Source organism: Salmo salar, chromosome ssa06 (assembly GCF_905237065.1).
Source record: "Salmo salar chromosome ssa06, Ssal_v3.1, whole genome shotgun sequence".
In the NCBI taxonomy this organism is placed as follows: domain Eukaryota; kingdom Metazoa; phylum Chordata; class Actinopteri; order Salmoniformes; family Salmonidae; genus Salmo; species Salmo salar.
In genome coordinates this window covers 33,889,085-33,909,154 of record NC_059447.1, presented here as the reverse complement: position 1 = coordinate 33,909,154, position 20,070 = coordinate 33,889,085, and the positions used below count along the sequence as shown (strand labels likewise).

The 20,070-nt window shown below is 45.1% G+C and overlaps 1 protein-coding gene across 1 annotated transcript; it reads right to left on the bottom strand.

Annotated features, from left to right (window-relative positions):
• Positions 1–1,355: 1,355 nt before the first annotated feature.
• Positions 1,356–10,247, bottom strand: syfa (Phenylalanyl-tRNA synthetase alpha chain). The gene is given in 13 exon segments (NM_001140149.1): positions 1,356–1,940; positions 3,723–3,837; positions 3,999–4,076; positions 4,736–4,904; positions 5,057–5,156; positions 5,630–5,714; positions 5,935–6,050; positions 6,171–6,299; positions 6,885–6,977; positions 7,589–7,707; positions 7,842–7,940; positions 8,129–8,266; positions 10,094–10,247. Coding segments are annotated over 13 exon segments (1,494 nt in total). The 5' UTR covers positions 10,241–10,247; the 3' UTR covers positions 1,356–1,834.
• Between the last annotated feature and the right edge of the window lie 9,823 nt (positions 10,248–20,070).

Sequence of the window (20,070 nt, the reverse complement as noted above, 5' to 3'; positions counted from 1 at the left end):
GAAGTAGTAAATATGTGTACCAAGTTCAAACTAAATGGTATTATTGATTTGGGTATGTAGTGCAACTTCTGCAAGTTAGAAATGGCAAACATGATATGATGCAGGTGAACACACAGGATGAGATTGCACAGGATAAAAAAATATATAGATTGAAATTTGCATATAAAACTGGATACAAATACCTATGAAGCATTTTTCTATCCCAGTGCTTGTGAAGCTAGTTAGGATCGTTAGTACCTGGTAGGATAAAACTGCATCCAAAAGTATGTTCCAACTAGAATTAGAGGTTCTACAGAGAAACTTGGTTGATCTGTTCTGTCTATATATTGTTTTGTTCTGGGGAACCCTTAGCTGCACTCCCAGACTCTGGTTTAAAATGTTATTTCCAGACGTTGAAGGATTAGCTGAACAGAAAGACTTATGGAGTTCCTGCAATTGATTAAGTAAACAACCTTTAAATCCTGTCTGTCCATTATTGCAGCAGACACAGAATTTCCCAGTCTTGGCAGAGCACGCAACATCACTCTCTTTGTCACAAACTTTCAACAGCATCTATTCTGGGCCCTCAAGTCAGCTTGAATAGCATGCAAGGTTTTTTAAAGACTCCCGAATTCAGAAATTCAGTTCCATGTAAGCGTCTAAAGACAGCACAGGATGCTCAGGCAGACTTGCATGTACCACGACGTCGCTGTGCCAGGTTCATTCAGGAGAAGCAATTCCAGTGAAGTGATTACACATGGCTGAAGTACAACTTCAATATTGCTCCTCAGAAGGATACTGATTTGCATTACAACGTACAGTCTCCGTGATTCAGACTACGGAAGACTTACATAATACATAACAGTAGAGTGTAGAACATCTCATCTTCACAACAGAACATTTATTCAGAATCTTGCAGGGATCGGGGATGAACTAGGCTACCAGCAAAACACATATCCAATGTGTTGTTGCCTAAAACAAACTAACAGGAATAGACTTGACCCTTTATTTAGTACCATGGCAAATTATTTTAGGTTACACTTACAACCAAAGTGCTCTAATGTGTTAACCCAATAATCTCCTGTGCGCACACAGAGCTAATTGTCTACCCTGTGTACGATGACATGAGACTAAGAGGCGATGAAGGTGATTCGTAATCCCACCTTCACTGGAATGACACAAATAACTCCTAAATCCTCTGGGTTAAACCATCATTCAACACGCCAATCCACGTTACACACCAGCCACAACAAGATTGAGGAAAACAAGAATGTTCTTCTGACAGGTTAAAACCGGACCTGGCACAGCCAGAGTAGAATAACAAAAACTCAGCATTACCAATGGTGATTACATTAGACTGACGACGTAAATCGTGCTACTTTCAAATATCTTTATTTGACCATTTCCAATTTGTCTCATGAACTGAGTGGACACAGCACAGAGTTCACAGTACTAGCACAAGTTCCTTATGCTCTGATGTAGTGCACACATCAGCAGAGAACACAGTACTAGCACTACCCCTCAGCACATGCATAGCTGCTGGTTAGGACCAATGATGAGTTTTAACTGTTTCATAAATTAGGTTTAAAGTATAATCTGTGTATCACGTGGCTAAACAACGGCAATAATCCAGCTAGAACCACAGACAAGCTATAAGGAGAAAAGTAAGTCCTCTTTCCCTCCCTCTCAGACAGATCTGTCTCTCTGGCAGTCTCTGGCCAAGGTAGATTAAGGGTTTGTGGGATTGTTCAGTGTTCATATGGTTGCTAATGGGCAAGGGGGTCCTGATGACACGGGCCTTGGGTGGGATGTGTATGGTAATGTGAGCCTGTCCAAGAGGAAGCCTGAACAGAATCTAAGAGTCCAGTCGACACACAGGGCTGTCGTAGACCATCTGTAGGTTGACCTTGTGTCCCACCAGCTCACGGATGTTGTTGATGCCATACTTGATCATGGTGGGCCTGAAGGAGACAGAGAAGGGCAGAGGAAAGAGTGTCAGGAAGATGACATAGTACATTATAAGGAGAGGTGGAAGACAGCAAAGAGAAAGAGGGGACAAACAGGGATAGAGACAAAGGTCTGTATGGACAGAGGGGATGGAGGAGAGAGATTACACAGAGTAGATGATATGGTCCTTCCCAGCTCACTAACTATAGCCATTAGCAGTGATTGTTCTCATAGATACAAGGCCTCTGTGTCACCAGGGTTTAAGCACCCGCAGTAGACCACAAATATATCTAAATGGTCAGTTCTGACCTGCATCTGAGGAAACCATTATTCTAGGCTCATTAGGCGATATGGTGTTTTATGCTCATTGCTCAGATATAACAATCCAGAAGTAAACATGTCAACATGTGGGCCAACAGACTGGTGGTGTGTGCTGGAAGCATGACTGCACATCTGGGGACATGACCACACTACTGTCCACCTTTAACCCCTCTATGGGAAATCACACTGGGATTACAGGCATAACGTTGTATATTTTCACATTATGGAAACATTTTACTATTGAAATCCCATGTCCAATTCAAGTACACTAACAGTTGACCCTGTGCATATGGTTATGAGAGAGTTAAGGTCAGGTTAAAGGATATGGAGCTGATGTGGGTCAATTCCAGTGAGATAGCTGGCCCAAGAGTGGAGCAGTGGCGAGACGGGTAATAATGGGGGGGGGGGGCGAATAGATAGTTACATATTGCGATATTATTTTTGGATGGTATCATATCGATATCTAAGTTTATTTGTAATTGATAATAAATAAATGGTTTTGCTACTCTCGGTAGCGTTAGCTAGCACTAGTTGGCTGTACCTGCCTATAGCTTGTTCTCCATCTTCTTTTTAAATAGTGATCAAACATTTTTTCAGCACTTATTTCCCTGACTGATCAAAACTTGTTTTCTCATGCTCTCGCTTGTCTCTCTGCAGCAAACATACACTGAGTATAACAAACATTAGGAACACCTTCCTAATATTGAGTTGCCCCCCCCCTTTGCCCTCAGAACAGCCTCAATTCTACAAGGTGTCGAAAGCGTTCCACAGGGATGCTGGCCCATGTTGACTTCAATGCTTTCCACAGTTGTGTCAAGTTGGCTGGATGTCCTTTGGGTGGTGGACCATTCTTGATACACACAGAAAACTGTTGACCATGAAAAACCCAGCAGCGTTGCTGTTCTTGACACACTCAAAACTGGTGCGCCTGGCACCTATTACCATACCCCATTTAAGGCACTTAAATATTTTGTCTTGCCCATTCACACTCTGAATGGCACACATACACAATCCATGTCGCAATTGTCTCGAGGCTTAAAAATCCTTTAACCTGTCTCCTTGAAGTGGATTTAACAGGTGACAACACTAAGGGATCTGTGGCTGTATGAAATGTATGCATTCACTACTGTAAGTCGCTCTGGATAAGAGCGTCTGCTAAATGACTAAAATGTAAATGTATCATAGCTTTCACCTGGATTCACATGGTTTGTCTATGTCATGGAAAGAGCAGGTCTTTCTAATGTTTTAGACCACATATCGTATCGGCACCTAAGTATGGTGATATCGTATCTTGAGGTCCCTGGTAATTCCCGGCCCTAGAGACAGGTCAGAGAGTGTGGAAGTGGTGTAGGCCAGGCAGAAGGGGTTGTGTATTGTAGCTCCTGTATTAACAAATGTCGGTCAGTCAATTCCATTACATCACCAGGATCAGTTCTAGTTGAAGAGGATAATGTTTTTCTTTGTCATTGACTCACCTCTCCAGAGACAGCCCCCAGGCGATGACCGTCACCCCCTCAGGGAGCCCCATAGGCAGCAGCATCTCTGGCCTGAACATCCCAGAGTTCCCCACCTCCACCCACTTCTTCAGCCCTGGAGAGAGCAGGAATGGACAAATTAAGATGGATTCAGTGTGGATAGGATTGCGTCTATGGGCTTTTGGGTTTGAGTGAGACAAAAGCCCAAGGCCGAAACACACATATCACACAAACATGAGAAATGCCAGGGTTTGAGGATATTCACAAGAACTGTACCTTCGTGATAGCTGAACACTTCCATGCTCGGCTCGGTGTATGGATTGTAGGCCGGTTTAAAGCGTAATTTGGTGATTCCTGGAGAAAATTGTAAATATATTTACTTTCTCAGAAATACTACATCTGACAGAGAAACAAGCTCATGTTGTACTACAGGCATTAAGATGCATTAGAGGCCACTTCAGTACAGACAACAGAACCCACTGTTAAAAAAAGAAAAAAAAGAACGAGGTACTGGAAGCAGGGTGGGGGTCAATTCCTATATCATTTAAATTCCATTCAATTCTTGAATTCCCTCATTCATGAGAATGTATGTTGAATTCCATTCAAATTTTTTAAGTTATGGAATTGTAAAAACATTTAATCTTTGGAATTGAAATTCAATATTTTTACATTTCCTAGTTAATGGAATTAATGCATATAGTATAAAAAACATTTACTGTAGGATTTGTTTTTAATCATTTCAACCTGTATTCAGATATTTCCAGTATAGCTAGGCTGTCTGAACAGTCACAATCAGCCTGAAGAAATTTAATTTCTAATTGGAATTTGTGGAATTGTTGGGGATAATATTGAATTGGGACTTGAATTCTTGGAATTTACCTAACATTGGAATTGAGAGGAATTGAATTATCTCTGAATTCAAAGACAGACCTCGAATTTGAATTGAATTACATTTCCTGGGAGAGAATTGAATGAGTGGAATTGACCCCAACCCTGACAGGTAGAGCCCTCACCTAGTTTATTGAAAAACTGATGAAGGATGCCCATGAGGTCACCCAGGGTAAGGCCATAGTCAGCCACCACTCCCTCAATCTGGTGAAACTCTGCCAAGTGGGTGGCATCCAGAGTTTCATTACGGAATACTCTGTCGATGGAAAAGTACTTGACAGGGGTGAACTTTTCCTGGTAGAAAGAAAGGTACATTTGAAATGGTTACAGAGGAAAGTTGCCCAATTGCTGCACAGTTAAAATGTAACATCACCCTCCTGCAATTACTTTCTAATTCATTTTAGTAAATACTAAGACAGCATGAACAAATGTAGATAGTGGGTTACCTGCTGAGCGAGTTTGTACAGCATGCGAGCGCTGACTGCTGTGGTGTGAGTACGGAGGATGTTCTTCTGAGCCTCCTCAATCTTCCAGTCATACTTGTACCTGTCAAACACACACAGCGTTAAAAATAGAACATGTTGGGCCTCCCGAGTGGCGCAGTGGTCTAGCTGTGCCACTAGAGATCTTGGTTCGAGTCCAGGCAGAGTCGCAGCCGGGCCGGGCCGCGACCGAGAGACCCATGGGGCGGCACACAATTGGCCGAGCATTGTCCGGGTTAGGGGAGTGTTTGGCCGGCAGGGATGTTCTTGTCCTATCGCGCACTAGCGACTCCTGTGGCGGGCCGGGTGCTGTTTCCTCGGTGTTTCCTCCGACACATTGGTGCGGCTGGCTTCCGGGTTAAGTGGACATTGTGTCAAGAATGAGTCCGTACGGGAGTTGCAGCGATGGGACAAGACTGTAACTACCAATTGGATACCATGAAATTGGGGAGAAAAAGGTTTTTTAATTAAAAAAATAAAAATAAAACGTGTGTGTAAGTTCATGCGTATGCACGCGTGTGGAAGATTAGCTCTCACCCCTGTGATCCAAAGCCTCCCTCTGAATGGACCTTCCTCACTCTCTCCAGGTAGTCCTGGGGAAACTCATGGGCCTGAGCTGGGTCTGAGAAATATAATAATAGGAGGGGCCGCATTTACCGGTAAGTTAAATGGAAATAATACTGATGGTACATGAGGAAAACAGATGAGTTATATCTAATGGAAATCTAGAGTCTGTTTTAGCTAGGGAAACCAAATATCCCTTTCAGCGTATCATCAATAATGCACCATTTTATCTTATCTGGGCATCAAGTCCAGACACACAGAGACACCCAGTCGCTCACCAGACAGGAAGAAGGTGTCGTGTTGGTCTCTGGCAGGGTGCTGCTGGGGCTGAAACAGGGAGTCAAAGTTCCAGAAGGAGCTCTCAATGAAGTTGTTGGTGGGCATCTCAGTGAAGCTGAAGGAGAAAGGAGGAGTGAGTACACACAGGTCTTAGACCTTAGTCTTACCGTACATTAGTTATATAGGGTATACTGATGGTGTCCTGCAAGGGCAGAAAAGAGGATAGGTGACTGACCCCATCTCCAGGAAGATCTGTCTGAACTGCGTGCGGACCTTCATGAGCGGATGCAGGTGGCCACAGTCTGGGGCCACACCCATGGCCTCAAAGTTATAAGGCTTGAACTTCTTCTCCTTCCAGCTCCCACTGTCTCAGACCAGAGAAAGGTCAATTTGGAGAACATCTAATATGTTCTAGAGAACATCAAATTAATGAGTGTATATGGCCAAACACAAGCAAAGTCTGTGTGCAGATAAAATGTGGAGGTAAATATACAAATACACAAATTAACTTTTTGGGACAGCTGAATACAGTTCTGTGCCAAATCCCCTCATGAGATATTGCAGACCAGGTGCATTTTTATTCATCTGTTTTGGGGTACGAGAACTAACAAATTGTTTCAGACAATCACATGAAAACCAGGCTTGGTCAAGAGATCACCTGCATTTTGAGAGAGACTGCAGTTTCCAGGTAAAAACAAAACTAATTGGATCATGCGCGGTACCTAATGAAAACACTGCCAATTTGACTACGACATGCAGTGATATGAATAGAAATGACAGACATCACGTGAGAGAATGAACAACTTCAGGCTAATATACATTTGCCTTAGGACAGGGTCCTCAGCAGCAGCATGCAGGTTAGAGATACAGAATGAGGAATCACTCGTCCATCTTAGCAATCATAGAGCGACCATGACAAAGTTGACAGGAAAAGCAGAGCAGGACTCACCTAGCGATCATCTCTGGGGTGAGCTCTGTCTCCTGCTTGGTGATGGTGGTGCTGAAACAGCTGCCCTTTGTGATCCAATAGGACTTGACCGTCCTAAAATTAACAGAAATAAATACAATCATTCTCATTCAAACGGCATAAATGTGGTCATTTGAAAGTGTTATATCACATAAGTCACAAAGGCCACAAGAGGTCTTTTCTTGGGGAACATTGGAGATTGGGAACATGTGGTGGTGGTGGTGAGGGCCTGGGACACTATTTAGCAAATAGGAAGTAGACAATTAACAATCTGTTGCTCAGTGTATTCATATCATTGGGTGAACTAGACATCTTGACTCAGACAAGACGACAACATTGACTCATCTGATCTGTGAATATTATGTAAGTAGGATGTAACTATGATGTAAGACATCATTTATATTCTAATCCAAACCTTATTGATGTATTTAATATCATTTCTCAGCTGTTATTCAACTAAAGACTTAGGGGTCAACAAGTCAGAGAACATCATCAGCATGAGACTATGCTGAGGCTAGTTGTGACTGGGGCATCCTGAACATGCCTGGATGCCAGATGAGTGAACACTTTTGTACTGCTGAATGGCATCTAATGCCATCTACTGGTAGATATCAGTTAGGAATATACTTAACATTTCACAGATGTTTTCACAGTTGTCAAATATTATCAACCGGTCTGATTCTTACACTTCAGAGAGCAGTTTGCGTTTCTTCAGCTCATTCTTCTCCTTCTCCTCCAGTTGAGATGCCTGGCCTTTCTGTACCAGGAGCAACTTGTCCCTCACCAAGTCTTCTAAGTGCTCCACCTGGGCGCGCGCACACACACACACGCACGCGTGAAATTGATGTTTATGTGTGTCATACTTATTTTCTCCATTATAAAAGCAACACTCACACTCAATCACAAAGCACACCAAGTCAGATGTGAAGATAAACTCACAGTCTTGAAGATCCTGGCTCCGCCCTCGTGGCCCTTGTCCAGACGGATCCACTTGTTGGACATGGCCTTGCTGAAACCCACCTTCCCAAAGGCTAGTTTCTACGCAGAAATAGAGACAAAACAATCTGTAAACTCTGCCCCAATGCTCCAAGTAGAAAGCATATAAAATCACAATGTAATGATCAACTTTCATTAAATTCTTTATTTTTCAGTCAGATTTTTTTCATCCAAATAACATAACATCATGGTACATATTATTTGTCCAGGCACCCTGCAGGTCCTCTCACCATGAGCTGGCTCTGAGGCATCCCTTCCTCTGGGATGGAGCTGACGACTCGGGCCTCATGGCTGCCCTGCTCGGCTATCTCACAGCCTTCCCCAGTCAGCTCCCAGTGCTTTGCGGAGCGCTGCTCAGCTGAGATCACCTGCGCAGGAAAACAAACAAGCATGATCAGAATCCTAATGGAGCCTTGAGGCAGAGGACTACACATTGGTCATCTTCTCAAGGTCTGATTGGTGTACACATCATGAATTAGCCATCACTGCACATTATACGTTTACCGTTGATTCATTTTTAGATCCAGTGACAATAACAGCTCCCAATTTATTGACTCAGTCTAATTTCTCAATGTTGACATTTTGGTATTTCGTATTTTATTAAGATCCCCATTAGGTGTTGCAAAAGCAGCAGCTACTCTTCCTGGGGTCCACACAAAACATGAAACATAAAACAGAATGACATAATACAGATCAATATACAAGAACAGAACTACATACATTTTTTTTTAAAGGCACACGTAGCCTACATATCAATGCATACACAAACTATCTAGGTCAAATAGAGGAGAGGCGTTGTGCCGCTTTATCTGTTTTTTTAAACCAGGTTTGCTGTTTATTTGAGCAATATGAGATGGAAGGAAGTTCCATGCAATAAGGGCTCTATATAATACTGAACGGTTTCTTGAATTTGTTCTGGATTTGGGGACTGTGAAATGACCCCTGGTGGCATGTCTGGTGGGATAAGTGTGTGTGTCAGAGCTGCGTGTAAGTGGACTATGCAAACAATTTGGGATTTAACACATTAATGTTTTTATAAAAAGAAGTGATGCAGTCAATCTCTCCTCAACTCTTATCCAAGAGAGACTGGCATGCATAGTATTTATATCAGCCCTCTGATTACAATTAAGAGCAAAATGTGCCACTCTGTTCTGGGCCAACTGCAGCTTAACTAGGTCTTTCCTTGCAGCACTGGACCACACGACTGGACAATAATCAAGATTAGACAAAACTTGAGCCTGCAGAACTTGCTTTTTGGAGTGTGGTGTCAAAAAAGGAGAGCATCTCTTTATTACATCTAGACCTCTCCCCATCTTTACAACCATTGAATCTATATGTTTTGACCATGAAAGTTTACAATCTAAGGTAACGCCAAGTAATTTAGTCTCCTCAACTTGTTCAACAGCCACACCATTCATTACCAGATTCAGCTGCGGTCTAGCACTTAAAAAATGATTTGTACCAAATACAATGCTCTTAGTTTTAGAGATGTTCAGGACCAGTTCATTACTGGCCACCCACTCCAAAACAGACTGCAAATCTTTGTTAAGGGTTTCAGTGACTTCATTAACTGTGGTTGCTGATGTGTATATAGTTGAATCATCAGCATACATGGACACACATGCTTTGTTTAATGCCAGTGGCTGGTCATTGGTAAAAATAGAAAAGAGTAGCGGGCCTAGAGAGCTGCCCTGCGGTACACCACACTTTACATGTTTGACATTAGAGAAGCTTCCATTAATTACCATCCTATACAAGTAGTAGCCAGCTAGGTGTATCAGACGTTGGTAGATTGCCTTAATGACGATTCAATAAAAGCAAATATTGAAAATGTCTAACAGTTTATGTTTTTTGTCAAGTTTGCTGACAAGCAGTGCAGTTAACAGTCAGACTTATCAGTCACCACTGCATTTATTCATGGATATCACGATCCCGTTTACGTCCCTATTGCATCACTTTCCTATCCAATCGCCCATCATCATAGGATGATCAGAAAATGCTATTAGTACAAGCTTGACGCCCAAAACCGATATTTAATTTCAAAATGTATTAAAATGAGGTTAGGGTTAAGGTAATGGTCAGTTTTATGTTTTTGCTAGTCGGTTTAAGCGTCAACTGTGTCCTTAAAGTCTCCGCCGAGTGAACAAAGTGGACGGTCGCTTGACTTCCGCTTCAACACGGGCAAGTAAACTCACATCACCAAGTGCCTGTAGGCTCTTCACAGCCCCGACGATAGCTTGGTGGTCCACCCCAAGACTAGTCGCAACATCCTGACTGTCGAGACCACCGTCCACCTTTTCCACCCGCCGAAGAAGCGTTTCTACAAGACCAGTGTCAGCCATGCTTGTCACAGCGAAGCCGAAAAGAGACCGGTAGTGAGCTCAGTATTGGATATGTCGAAAGTACTGGAATACAAGAGCAAGTATTTTTGAAATACCGTAAACTCCTCAGAACAAGCGAAAATGAATACCTGAATTGACTTCTTGAAGAATTAAAAAAATCCACAACACACTTGATTTATCCCATGCATTGCATGCAATGTACTGACAGTGACTGAATTGCGACTGAGGATGAGAATGATTAACACTTCACATGAATGGATATAGTTGAATGACTGATCTGATATATCTTGGAAATATTGTGCTTGCTGTAGGTAGGTGAAGTTTAAATGGATGTAAGATCATACAGTTGGAATTCTGTTTTTCTGAATGGCTCTCAACACCAGAATTGTCCCACAAAAAAAGGGGCTATAACGTGTTTGCCTAGAACTGGAAGGAATATTTCAATAGAAATATACTGCTCAAAAAAATAAAGGGAACACTTAAACAACACATCCTAGATCTGAATGAAAGAAATAATCTTATAAAAAAAATTATTTACATAGTTGAATGTGCTGACAACAAAATCACACAAAAATAATCAATTGAAATCCAATTTATCAACCCATGGAGGTCTGGATTTGGAGTCACACTCAAAATTAAAGTGGAAAACCACACTACAGGCTGATCCAACTTTGATGCAATGTCCTTAAAACAAGTCCAAATGAGGCTCAGTAGTGTGTGTGGCCACCACGTGCCTGTATGACCTCCCTACAACGCCTGGGCATGCTCCTGATGAGGTGGCGGATGGTCTCCTGAGGATCTCCTCCCAGACCTGGACGAAAGCATCCGCCAACTCCTGGACAGTCTGTGGTGCAACGTGGCGTTGGTGGATGGAGCGAGACATGTTGTCCCAGATGTGCTCAATTGGATTCAGGTCTGGGGAACGGGCGCGCCAGTCCATAGCATCAATGCCTTCCTCTTGCAGGAACTGCTGACACACTCCAGCCACATGAGGTCTAGCATTGTCTTGCATTAGGAGGAACCCAGGGCCAACCGCACCAGCATATGGTCTCACAAGGGGTCTGAGGATCTCATCTCGGTACCTAATGGCAGTCAGGCTACCTCTGGCGAGCACATGGAGGGCTGTGCGGCCCCCCAAAGAAATGTCACCCCACACCATGACTGACCCACCGCCAAACCGGTCATGCTGGAGGATGTTGCAGGCAGCAGAACGTTCTCCACGGCGTCTCCAGACTCTGTCACGTCTGTCACGTGCTCAGTGTGAACTTGCTTTCATCTGTGAAGAGCACCGGGCGCCAGTGGCGAATTTGCCAATCTTGGTGTTCTCTGGCAAATGCTAAACGTCCTGCACGGTGTTGGGCTGTAAGCACAACCCCCACCTGTGGATGTCGGGCCCACATACCACCCTCATGGAGTCTGTTTCTGACCGTTTGAGCAGACACATGCACATTTGTGGCCTGCTGGAGGTCATTTTGCAGGGCTCTGGCAGTGCTTCTCCTGCTCCTCCTTGCACAAAGGCGGAGGTAGCGGTCCTGCTGCTGGGTTGTTGCCCTCCTACGGCCTCCTCCATGTCTCCTGATGTACTGGCCTGTCTCCTGGTAGCGCCTCCATGCTCTGGACACTATGCTGACAGACACAGCAGACCAACACCTCCACATCCGGCTTCTTCACCTGCGGGATCGTCTGAGACCAGCCACCCGGACAGCTGAAGAAACTGTGGGATCGTCTGAGACCAGCAACCCGGACAGCTGATGAAACTGTGGGATCGTCTGAAACCAGCAACCCGGCCAGCTGATGAAACTGTGGGATCGTCTGAGACCAGCAACCCGGACAGCTGATGAAACTGTGGGATCGTCTGAGACCAGCAACCTGGACAGCTGATGAAACTGTGGGTTTGCGCGACTGATAAGGTAAGCTCATCTGCGTGCTCATCATCCTCAACAGGGTCTTGACCTGACTGCAGTTTGGTGTCGCAACTGACTTCAGTGGGCAAATGCTCACCTTCGATGGCCACTGGCACGCTGGAGAAGTGTGCTCTTCACGGATGAATCCCAGTTTCAACTGTACCGGGCAGATGGCAGATAGCGTCATGTGGGCGAGCAGTTTGCTGATGTCAACATTGTGAACAGAGTGCCCCATGGTGGCGGTGGGGCTATATTATGGGCAGGCATAAGCTATGTACAATGAACACAATTGATGGCAATTTTAATGCACAGAGACATCGTGGCGAGATCCTGAGGCCGATTTTTGTGCCATTCATCCGCCCGCCATCACCTCTTTTTTATTTATTTTATTTTATTTATTTCACCTTTATTTAACCAGGTAGGCAAGTTGAGAACAAGTTCTCATTTACAATTGCGACCTGGCCAAGATAAAGCAAAGCAGTTCGACAACATACAAAAACACAGAGTTACACATGGAGTAAAACAACATACAATCAATGATGCAGTAGAAAAAAAAAGAAAAAAAAAAGATTATATACAATGTGAGCAAATGATGTGAGATAAGGGAGGTAAAGGCAAAAAAATGCCATGGTGGCAAAGTAAATAAAGTATAGCAAGAAAAACACTGGAATGGTAGATTTGTAGTTTGAAGAAAGTTCAGAGATAAAATATAAATAATATGGTGCAAAGGAGCAAAATAAATAAAATAAATAGATACAGTAGGGGAAGAGGTAGTAGTTTGGGCTAAATTATAGATGGGCTATGTACAGGTGCAGTGATCTGTGAGCTGCTCTGACAACTGGTGCTTAAAGCTAGTGAGGGAGATAAGTGTTTCCAGTTTCAGAGATTTTTGTAGTTCGTTCCAGTCATTGGCAGCAGAGAACTGGAAGGAGAGACGACCAAAGGAGGAGTTGGCTTTAGGGGTGACCAGAGAGATATACCTGCTGGAGCGCGTGCTACAGGTGGGTGCTGCTATGGTGACCAGTGAGCGGAGATAAGGGGGGACTTTACCTAGCAGGGTCTTGTAGATGACCTGGAGCCAATGTGTTTGGCGACGATTATGAAGCGAAGGCCAGCCAACGAGAGCGTACAGGTCGCAGTGGTGGGTAGTATATGGGGCTTTGGTGACAAAACGGATGGCACTGTGATAGACTGCATCCAGCTTGTTGAGTAGGGTATTGGAAGCTATTTTGTAAATGACATCGCCGAAGTCGAGGATTGGTAGGATGGTCAGTTTTACGAGGGTATGTTTGGCAGCATGAGTGAAGGATGCTTTGTTGCGAAATAGGAAGCCAATTCGAGATTTCACTTTGGATTGGAGATGATTGATGTGAGTCTGGAAGGAGAGTTTACAGTCTAACCAGACACCTAGGTATTTGTAGTTGTCCACAAATTCTAAGTTAGAACCGTCCAGAGAAGTGATGCTGGACAGGCGGGCAGGTGCAGGCAGCGATCGGTTGAAGAGCATGCATTTAGTTTTACTTGTGTTTAGGAGCAGTTGGAGACCACGGAAGGAGAGTTGAATGGCATTGAAGCTCGTCTGGAGGGTTGTTAACACAGTGTCCAAAGAAGGGCCAGAAGTGTACAGAATGGTGTCGTCTGCGTAGAGGTGGATCAGAGATTCACCAGCAGCAAGAGCGACATCATTTATGTATACAGAGAAAAGAGTTGGCCCAAGAATTGAACCCTGTGGTACCCCCATAGAGACTGCCAGAGGTCCAGACAGTAGGCCCTCCGATTTGACACACTGAACTCTGTCAGAGAAGTAGTTGGTGAACCAGGCGACGCAATCGTTTGAGAAACCAAGGCTACTGAGTCTGCCGATGAGGATGTGGTGATTAACAGAGTCAAAAGCTTTGGCCAGGTCAATGAATACGGCAGCACAGTATTGTTTCTTATCGATGGCGGTTACGATGTCGTTTAGGACCTTGAGCGTGGCTGAGGTGCACCCATGACCAACTCTGAAACCAGATTGCATAGCGGAGAGGGTGCGGTGGGATTCGAAATGGTCGGTAATCTGTTTGTTAACTTGGCTTTCGAAGACCTTAGAAAGGCAGGGTAGGATGGATATAGGTCTGTAGCAATTTGGGTCAAGAGTGTCACCTCCTTTGAAGAGGGGGATGACAGCAGCTGCTTTCCAATCTATGGGAATCTCAGACGACACGAAAGAGAGGTTGAACAGGCTAGTAATAGGGGTTGCAATAATTTCGGCAGATAATTTTAGAAAGAAAGGGTCCAGATTGTCAAGCCCAGCTGATTTGTAGGGGTCCAGATTTTGCAGCTCTTTCAGAACATCAGCTGAATGGATTTGGGAGAAGGAGAAATGGGGAGGCTTGGGCGAGTAGCTGTGGGGGGTGCAGTGCTGTTGAATGCAGTAGGGGTAGTTAGGTGGAAAGCATGGCCAGCCGTAGAAAAATGCTTGTTGAAATTCTCAATTATAGTGGGCTTATCGGTGGTGACAGAGTTTCCTATCCTCAGTGCAGTGGGCAGTTGGGAGGAGGTGTTCTTATTCTCCATGGACTTTACAATGTCCCAAAACTTTTTAGAGTTGGAGTTGCACGAAGCGAATTTCTGTTTGAAAAAGCTAGCCTTGGCGTTTCTAACTGCCTGTGTGTATTGGTTTCTAACTTCCCTAAAAAGTTGCATATCGCGGGGGCAGTTCGATGCTAATGCAGAACGCCACAGGATATTTTTGTGTTGGTTAAGGGCAGTCAGGTCTGGGGAGAACCAAGGGCTATATCTGTTCCTGGGTCTAAATTTCTTGAAAGGGGCATGCTTATTTAAGATGGAGAGGAAGGCATTTAAAAAAAATAACCAGGCATCCTCTACTGACGGGATGAGGTCAATATCCTTCCAGGATACCAGGCCAGGTCGATTAGAAAGGCTTGCTCGTTGAAATGTTTCAGGGAGCGTTTGACAGTGATGAGTGGAGGTCGTTTGACCGCTGACCCATTACGGGTGCAGGCAATGAGGCAGTGATCGCTGAGATCTTGGTTGAAAACAGCAGAGGTGTATTTAGAGGGCACGTTGGTTAGGATGATATCTATGAGGGTGCCAGTGTTTGCGGCTTTGGGGTTGTACCTGGTGGGTTCATTAATAATTTGTGTGAGATTGAGGGCATCAAGCTTGGATTGTAGGATGGCTGGGGTGTTAAGCATGTCCCAGTTTAGGTCACCTAGTAGCACGAGCTCTGAAGATAGATGGGGGGCAATCAGTTCACATATGGTGTCCAGAGCACAACTAGGGGCCGAGGGGGTCTATAGCAGGCGGCAACGGTGAGAGACTTGTTTTTGGAGAGGTGGATTTTTAAAAGTAGAAGTTCAAATTGTTTGGGTACAGACCTGGATAGCAGGACAGAACTCTGCAGGCTATCTCTGCTGTAGATTGCAACACCGCCCCCTTTGGTCGTTCTATCTTGTCTGAAAACGTTGTAGTTAGGGATGAAGATTTCAGAGTTTTTGGTGGACTTCCTCAGCCAAGATTCAGACACAGCTAGGACATCCGGGTTGGCAGAGTGTGCTAAAGCAGTGAATAAAACAAACTTAGGGAGGAGGCTTCTAATGTTAACATGCATGAAACCAAGGTTATTACGGTTACAAAAGTCATCAAAGAGAGAGCCTGGGGAGTAGGGTGGAGCCAGGCACTGCAGGGCCTGGATTCACCTCTACATCCCCAGAGGAGCAGAGAAGAATAAGTATGAGGGTACGGCTAAAAGCTATAAGAATTGGTCGTCTGTGACGTCCAGAATAGAGAGAAAAAGGAGCAGGTTACTGGGGGCGATAAAATAGCTTCAAGGTATAATGTACAGACAAAGGTATGGTGGGATGTGAGTACAGAGGAGGTAAACCTAGGCATTTAGTGATTATGAGAGAGATATTGTCTCTAGAAACATCATTGAAACCAGAAGATGTCATAGCATGTGTGGGTGGAGGAACTGAGAGGTTGGATAAGGTATAATGAGCAGGGCTAGAGGCTCTACAGTGAAATAAGCCAATAAACACTAACCAGAACAGCAATGGAGAAGGCATATTGACATTAAGGAGAGGCATGCTTAGCCGAGTGATCAAAGGGTCCAGTGAGATTCAGACAGCTAGCCGGGCCATAGGTAGCAAGCTGGTGGAAGATGGGAGGGAGGTCTGTTTTTAGCCACCTCGATGCGTTTCCGTCTGTGGGTTAGTGGGGTTCCGTGTGGAAGGGGGACCAGTCCAAGTTGGCAAAATAGTTAGTTATAGTGGCCCAAGAAAAGTGTTCCGATAGACCTATTCAGATCGCAGCCGAAAAGACAGCTAACGATTAGCGGGCCGCAGATGGGCGATCAGGTTACGTCGCGACGGAGGGGCCAGTTGGATAACTCCCTCGGGCAGATAACGTCGGTGGTCCAGTCGTGAAGACCCGATGGGGCTCCGCATCGGCAGTATGATAATGATGTTTCAGCATGATAATGCACAGCTCCATGTTGCAAGGATCTGTACATAATTTCTGGAAGCTGAAAATGTCTCAGTTCTTCCATGGCCTGCACACTCACCAGACACTTTTTCCCATTGAGCATGTTTTGGATGCTCTGGATCGATGTGTAAAACAGCATGTTCCAGTTCCCACCAATATCCAGCAATTTCACACAGCCATTCAAGAGGAGTGGGACAACATTCCACAGGCCTGATCACCTCTATGCGAAGGAGATGTGTCGTGCTGCATGAAGAAAATGGTGGTCACAGCAGATACTGAATGGTTTTCTGATCTACGCCCCTACTTTTTCTTTTGTTGGTATCTGTGACCAACAGATACATATTTTTATTCCCAATCATGTGAAATCCATAGATTCGGGCCTAATGTAATTAGTAATTAGTAATTACTAGTTTATGTAGCATGTATAATGAATAATTAAAGTACTAAACGTAAGTCCCATAAGGTTTAGTAGAGACCCATGAGGAAGAGAAATGAATGTGTGTACGTGTGTGCCTAAGAAAATACCGAGAACAATAGAGACTGTGTTTGGCTCGACCTGGCTAGATGATATGATAGGGAGTACTTCTCAAGGTTTCTCTCATTTAAAATTTACATTTACGTCATTTAGCAGACGCTCTTATCCAGAGCGACTTACAAATTGGTGCATTCACCTTATGATATCCAGTGGAACGACCACTTTACAATAGTACATCTATATCTTTTTTGGGGGGGAGGGTAGGGGGGGGGGTTACAAGGATGACTTAATCCTATCCCAGGTATTCCTTAAAGAGGTGGGGTTTCAGGTGTCTCCGGAAGGTGGTGATTGACTCCGCTGTCCTGGCGTCGTGAGGGAGCTTGTTCCACCATTGGGGAGCCAGAGCAGGGAATAGTTTTGACTGGGCTGAGCGGGAACTGTGCTTCCGCAGAGGTAGGGAGGCGAGCAGGCCAGAGGTGGATGAACGCAGTGCCCTCGCAGTGTACTCTGCGAATGTTGTAGAGCATGAACCTACAGGATCGGGTCACCGCCTTGATGTTAGCTGAGAATGACAGGGTGTTGTCCAGGGTCACGCCAAGGCTCTTAGCACTCTGGGAGGAGGACACAATGGAGTTGTCAACCGTGATGGCGAGATCATGGAACGGGCAGTCCTTCCCCGGGAGGAAGAGCAGCTCCGTCTTGCCGAGGTTCAGCTTGAGGTGGTGATCCGTCATCCACACTGATATGTCTGCCAGACATGCAGAGATGCGATTCGCCACCTGGTTATCAGAAGGGGGAAAGGAGAAGATTAATTGTGTGTCGTCTGCGTAGCAATGATAGGAGAGACCATGTGAGGATATGACAGAGCCAAGTGACTTGGTGTATAGCGAGAATAGGAGAGGGCCTAGAACTGAGACCTGGGGGACACCAGTGGTGAGAGCACGTGGTGCGGAGACGGATTCTCGCCACGCCACCTGGTAGGAGCGACCTGTCAGGTAGGACGCAATCCAAGAGTGAGCCGCGCCGGAGATGCCCAACTCGGAGAGGGTGGAGAGGAGGATCTGATGGTTCACAGTATCAAAGGCAGCAGATAGGTCTAGAAGGATGAGAGCAGAGGAGAGAGAGTTAGCTTTAGCAGTGCGGAGAGCCTCCGTGACACAGAGAAGAGCAGTCTCAGTTGAATGACCAGTCTTGAAACCTGACTGATTTGGATCAAGAAGGTAATTCTGAGAGAGATAGCAAGAGAGCTGGCCAAGGACGGCACGCTCAAGAGTTTTGGAGAGAAAAGAAAGAAGGGATACTGGTCTGTAGTTGTTGACATCGGAGGGATTGAGTGTAGTTTTTTGGAGAAGGGGTGCAACTCTCGCTCTCTTGAAGACGGAAGGGACGTAGCCAGCGGTCAAGGATGAGTTGATGAGCGAGGTGAGGTAAGGGAGAAGGTCTCCGGAAATGGTCTGGAGAAGAGAGGAGGGAATAGGGTCAAGCGGGCAGGTTGTTGGGCGGCCGGCCGTCACAAGTCGCAAGATTTCATCTGGAGAGAGAGGGGAGAAAGAGGTCAACGCATAGGGTAGGGCAATGTGAGCAGGACCAGCGGTGTCGTTTGACTTAACAAACGAGGATCGGATGTCGTCAACCTTCTTTTCAAAATGGTTGACAAAGTCATCCGCAGAGAGGGAGGAGGTGGAGGGAGGGGAGGAGGATTCAGGAGGGAGGAGAAGGTGGCAAAGAGCTTCCTAGGGTTAGAGGCAGATGCTTGGAATTTAGAGTGGTAGAAAGTGGCTTTAGCAGCAGAAACAGAGGAAGAAAATGTGGAGAGGAGGGAGTGAAAAGATGCCAGGTCCGCAGGGAGGCTTGTTTTCCTCCATTTCCGCTCGGCTGCCCGGAGCCCTGTTCTGTGAGCGCGCAACGAATCGTCAAGCCACGGAGCAGGAGGGGAGAACCGAGCCGGCCGGGAGGATAGGGGACATAGAGAGTCAAAGGATGCAGAAATGGAGGAGAGGAGGGTTGAGGAGGCAGAATCATGAGATTGGTTGGAGAAGGATTGAGCAGAGGGAAGAGATGATAGGATGGAAGAGGAGAGAGTAGCAGGAGAGAGAGCGAAGGTTGCGACGGCGCAATACCATCTGAGTAGGGGCAGAGTGAGTAGTGTTGGAGGAAAGCGAGCATCTAGTAAAGATGAGGTCAAGCGTATTGCCTGCCTTGTGAGTAGGGGGGGACGGTGAGAGGGTGAGGTCAAAAGAGGAGAGGAATGGAAAGTACTACTTGGTTGTAAACTGTGTCTTTCCTTTTTGTATCAATACACATTTTAACACTTCATCAAGTACCGGATACCTAGATTCATCCAATCTGTTTGACACTTAATGTAATTTGTAGGAGTTGATCGCAAACCAAAGAGCTGGATCATATGCTGCTGTCCCAGCATTGTAAGGGCAATGAGCTGTTGTTATCCCGGTTTCTGATGAAATTGTCAGAGCATGACACTTCATCACAATCCCCCACATGTTCACCTCATTCAGGCTACATCTGAACAGGGTTGGGGAGTAGCGGATTATATGTAATGTAAGAGATTACAGAAAACGGTAACTGTAATCCGTTACGTTACCAGCAGAAATATTAGAATCAGATTACAAATACTTTATAAAAACTAGATGATTACTTCGAGGATTACTTATAAATTCAGAAAGGATGTTGGCAAAAAAAAATCTTTGACACTTCTGTTTTCTCAATGACCTTCAAATCAAATGTAAAATTGTTCCACCTAAGCGAGTCTGACCACAAGTCAGAGAGCACTATGATGACACACCAAATGTGTTTGATGGATCACGGGAAAAGAGTAGGAATTGGCTTTTGTAGGCTACAGTCCAAGTTATGTCTTCCAATGGTGCGACTGCATCCAAAGATTATCCAATTTGAATAAACACTTGGAGGTAAGGATGACAGCAGTGGTGTAGTCTAAGGCGATACTG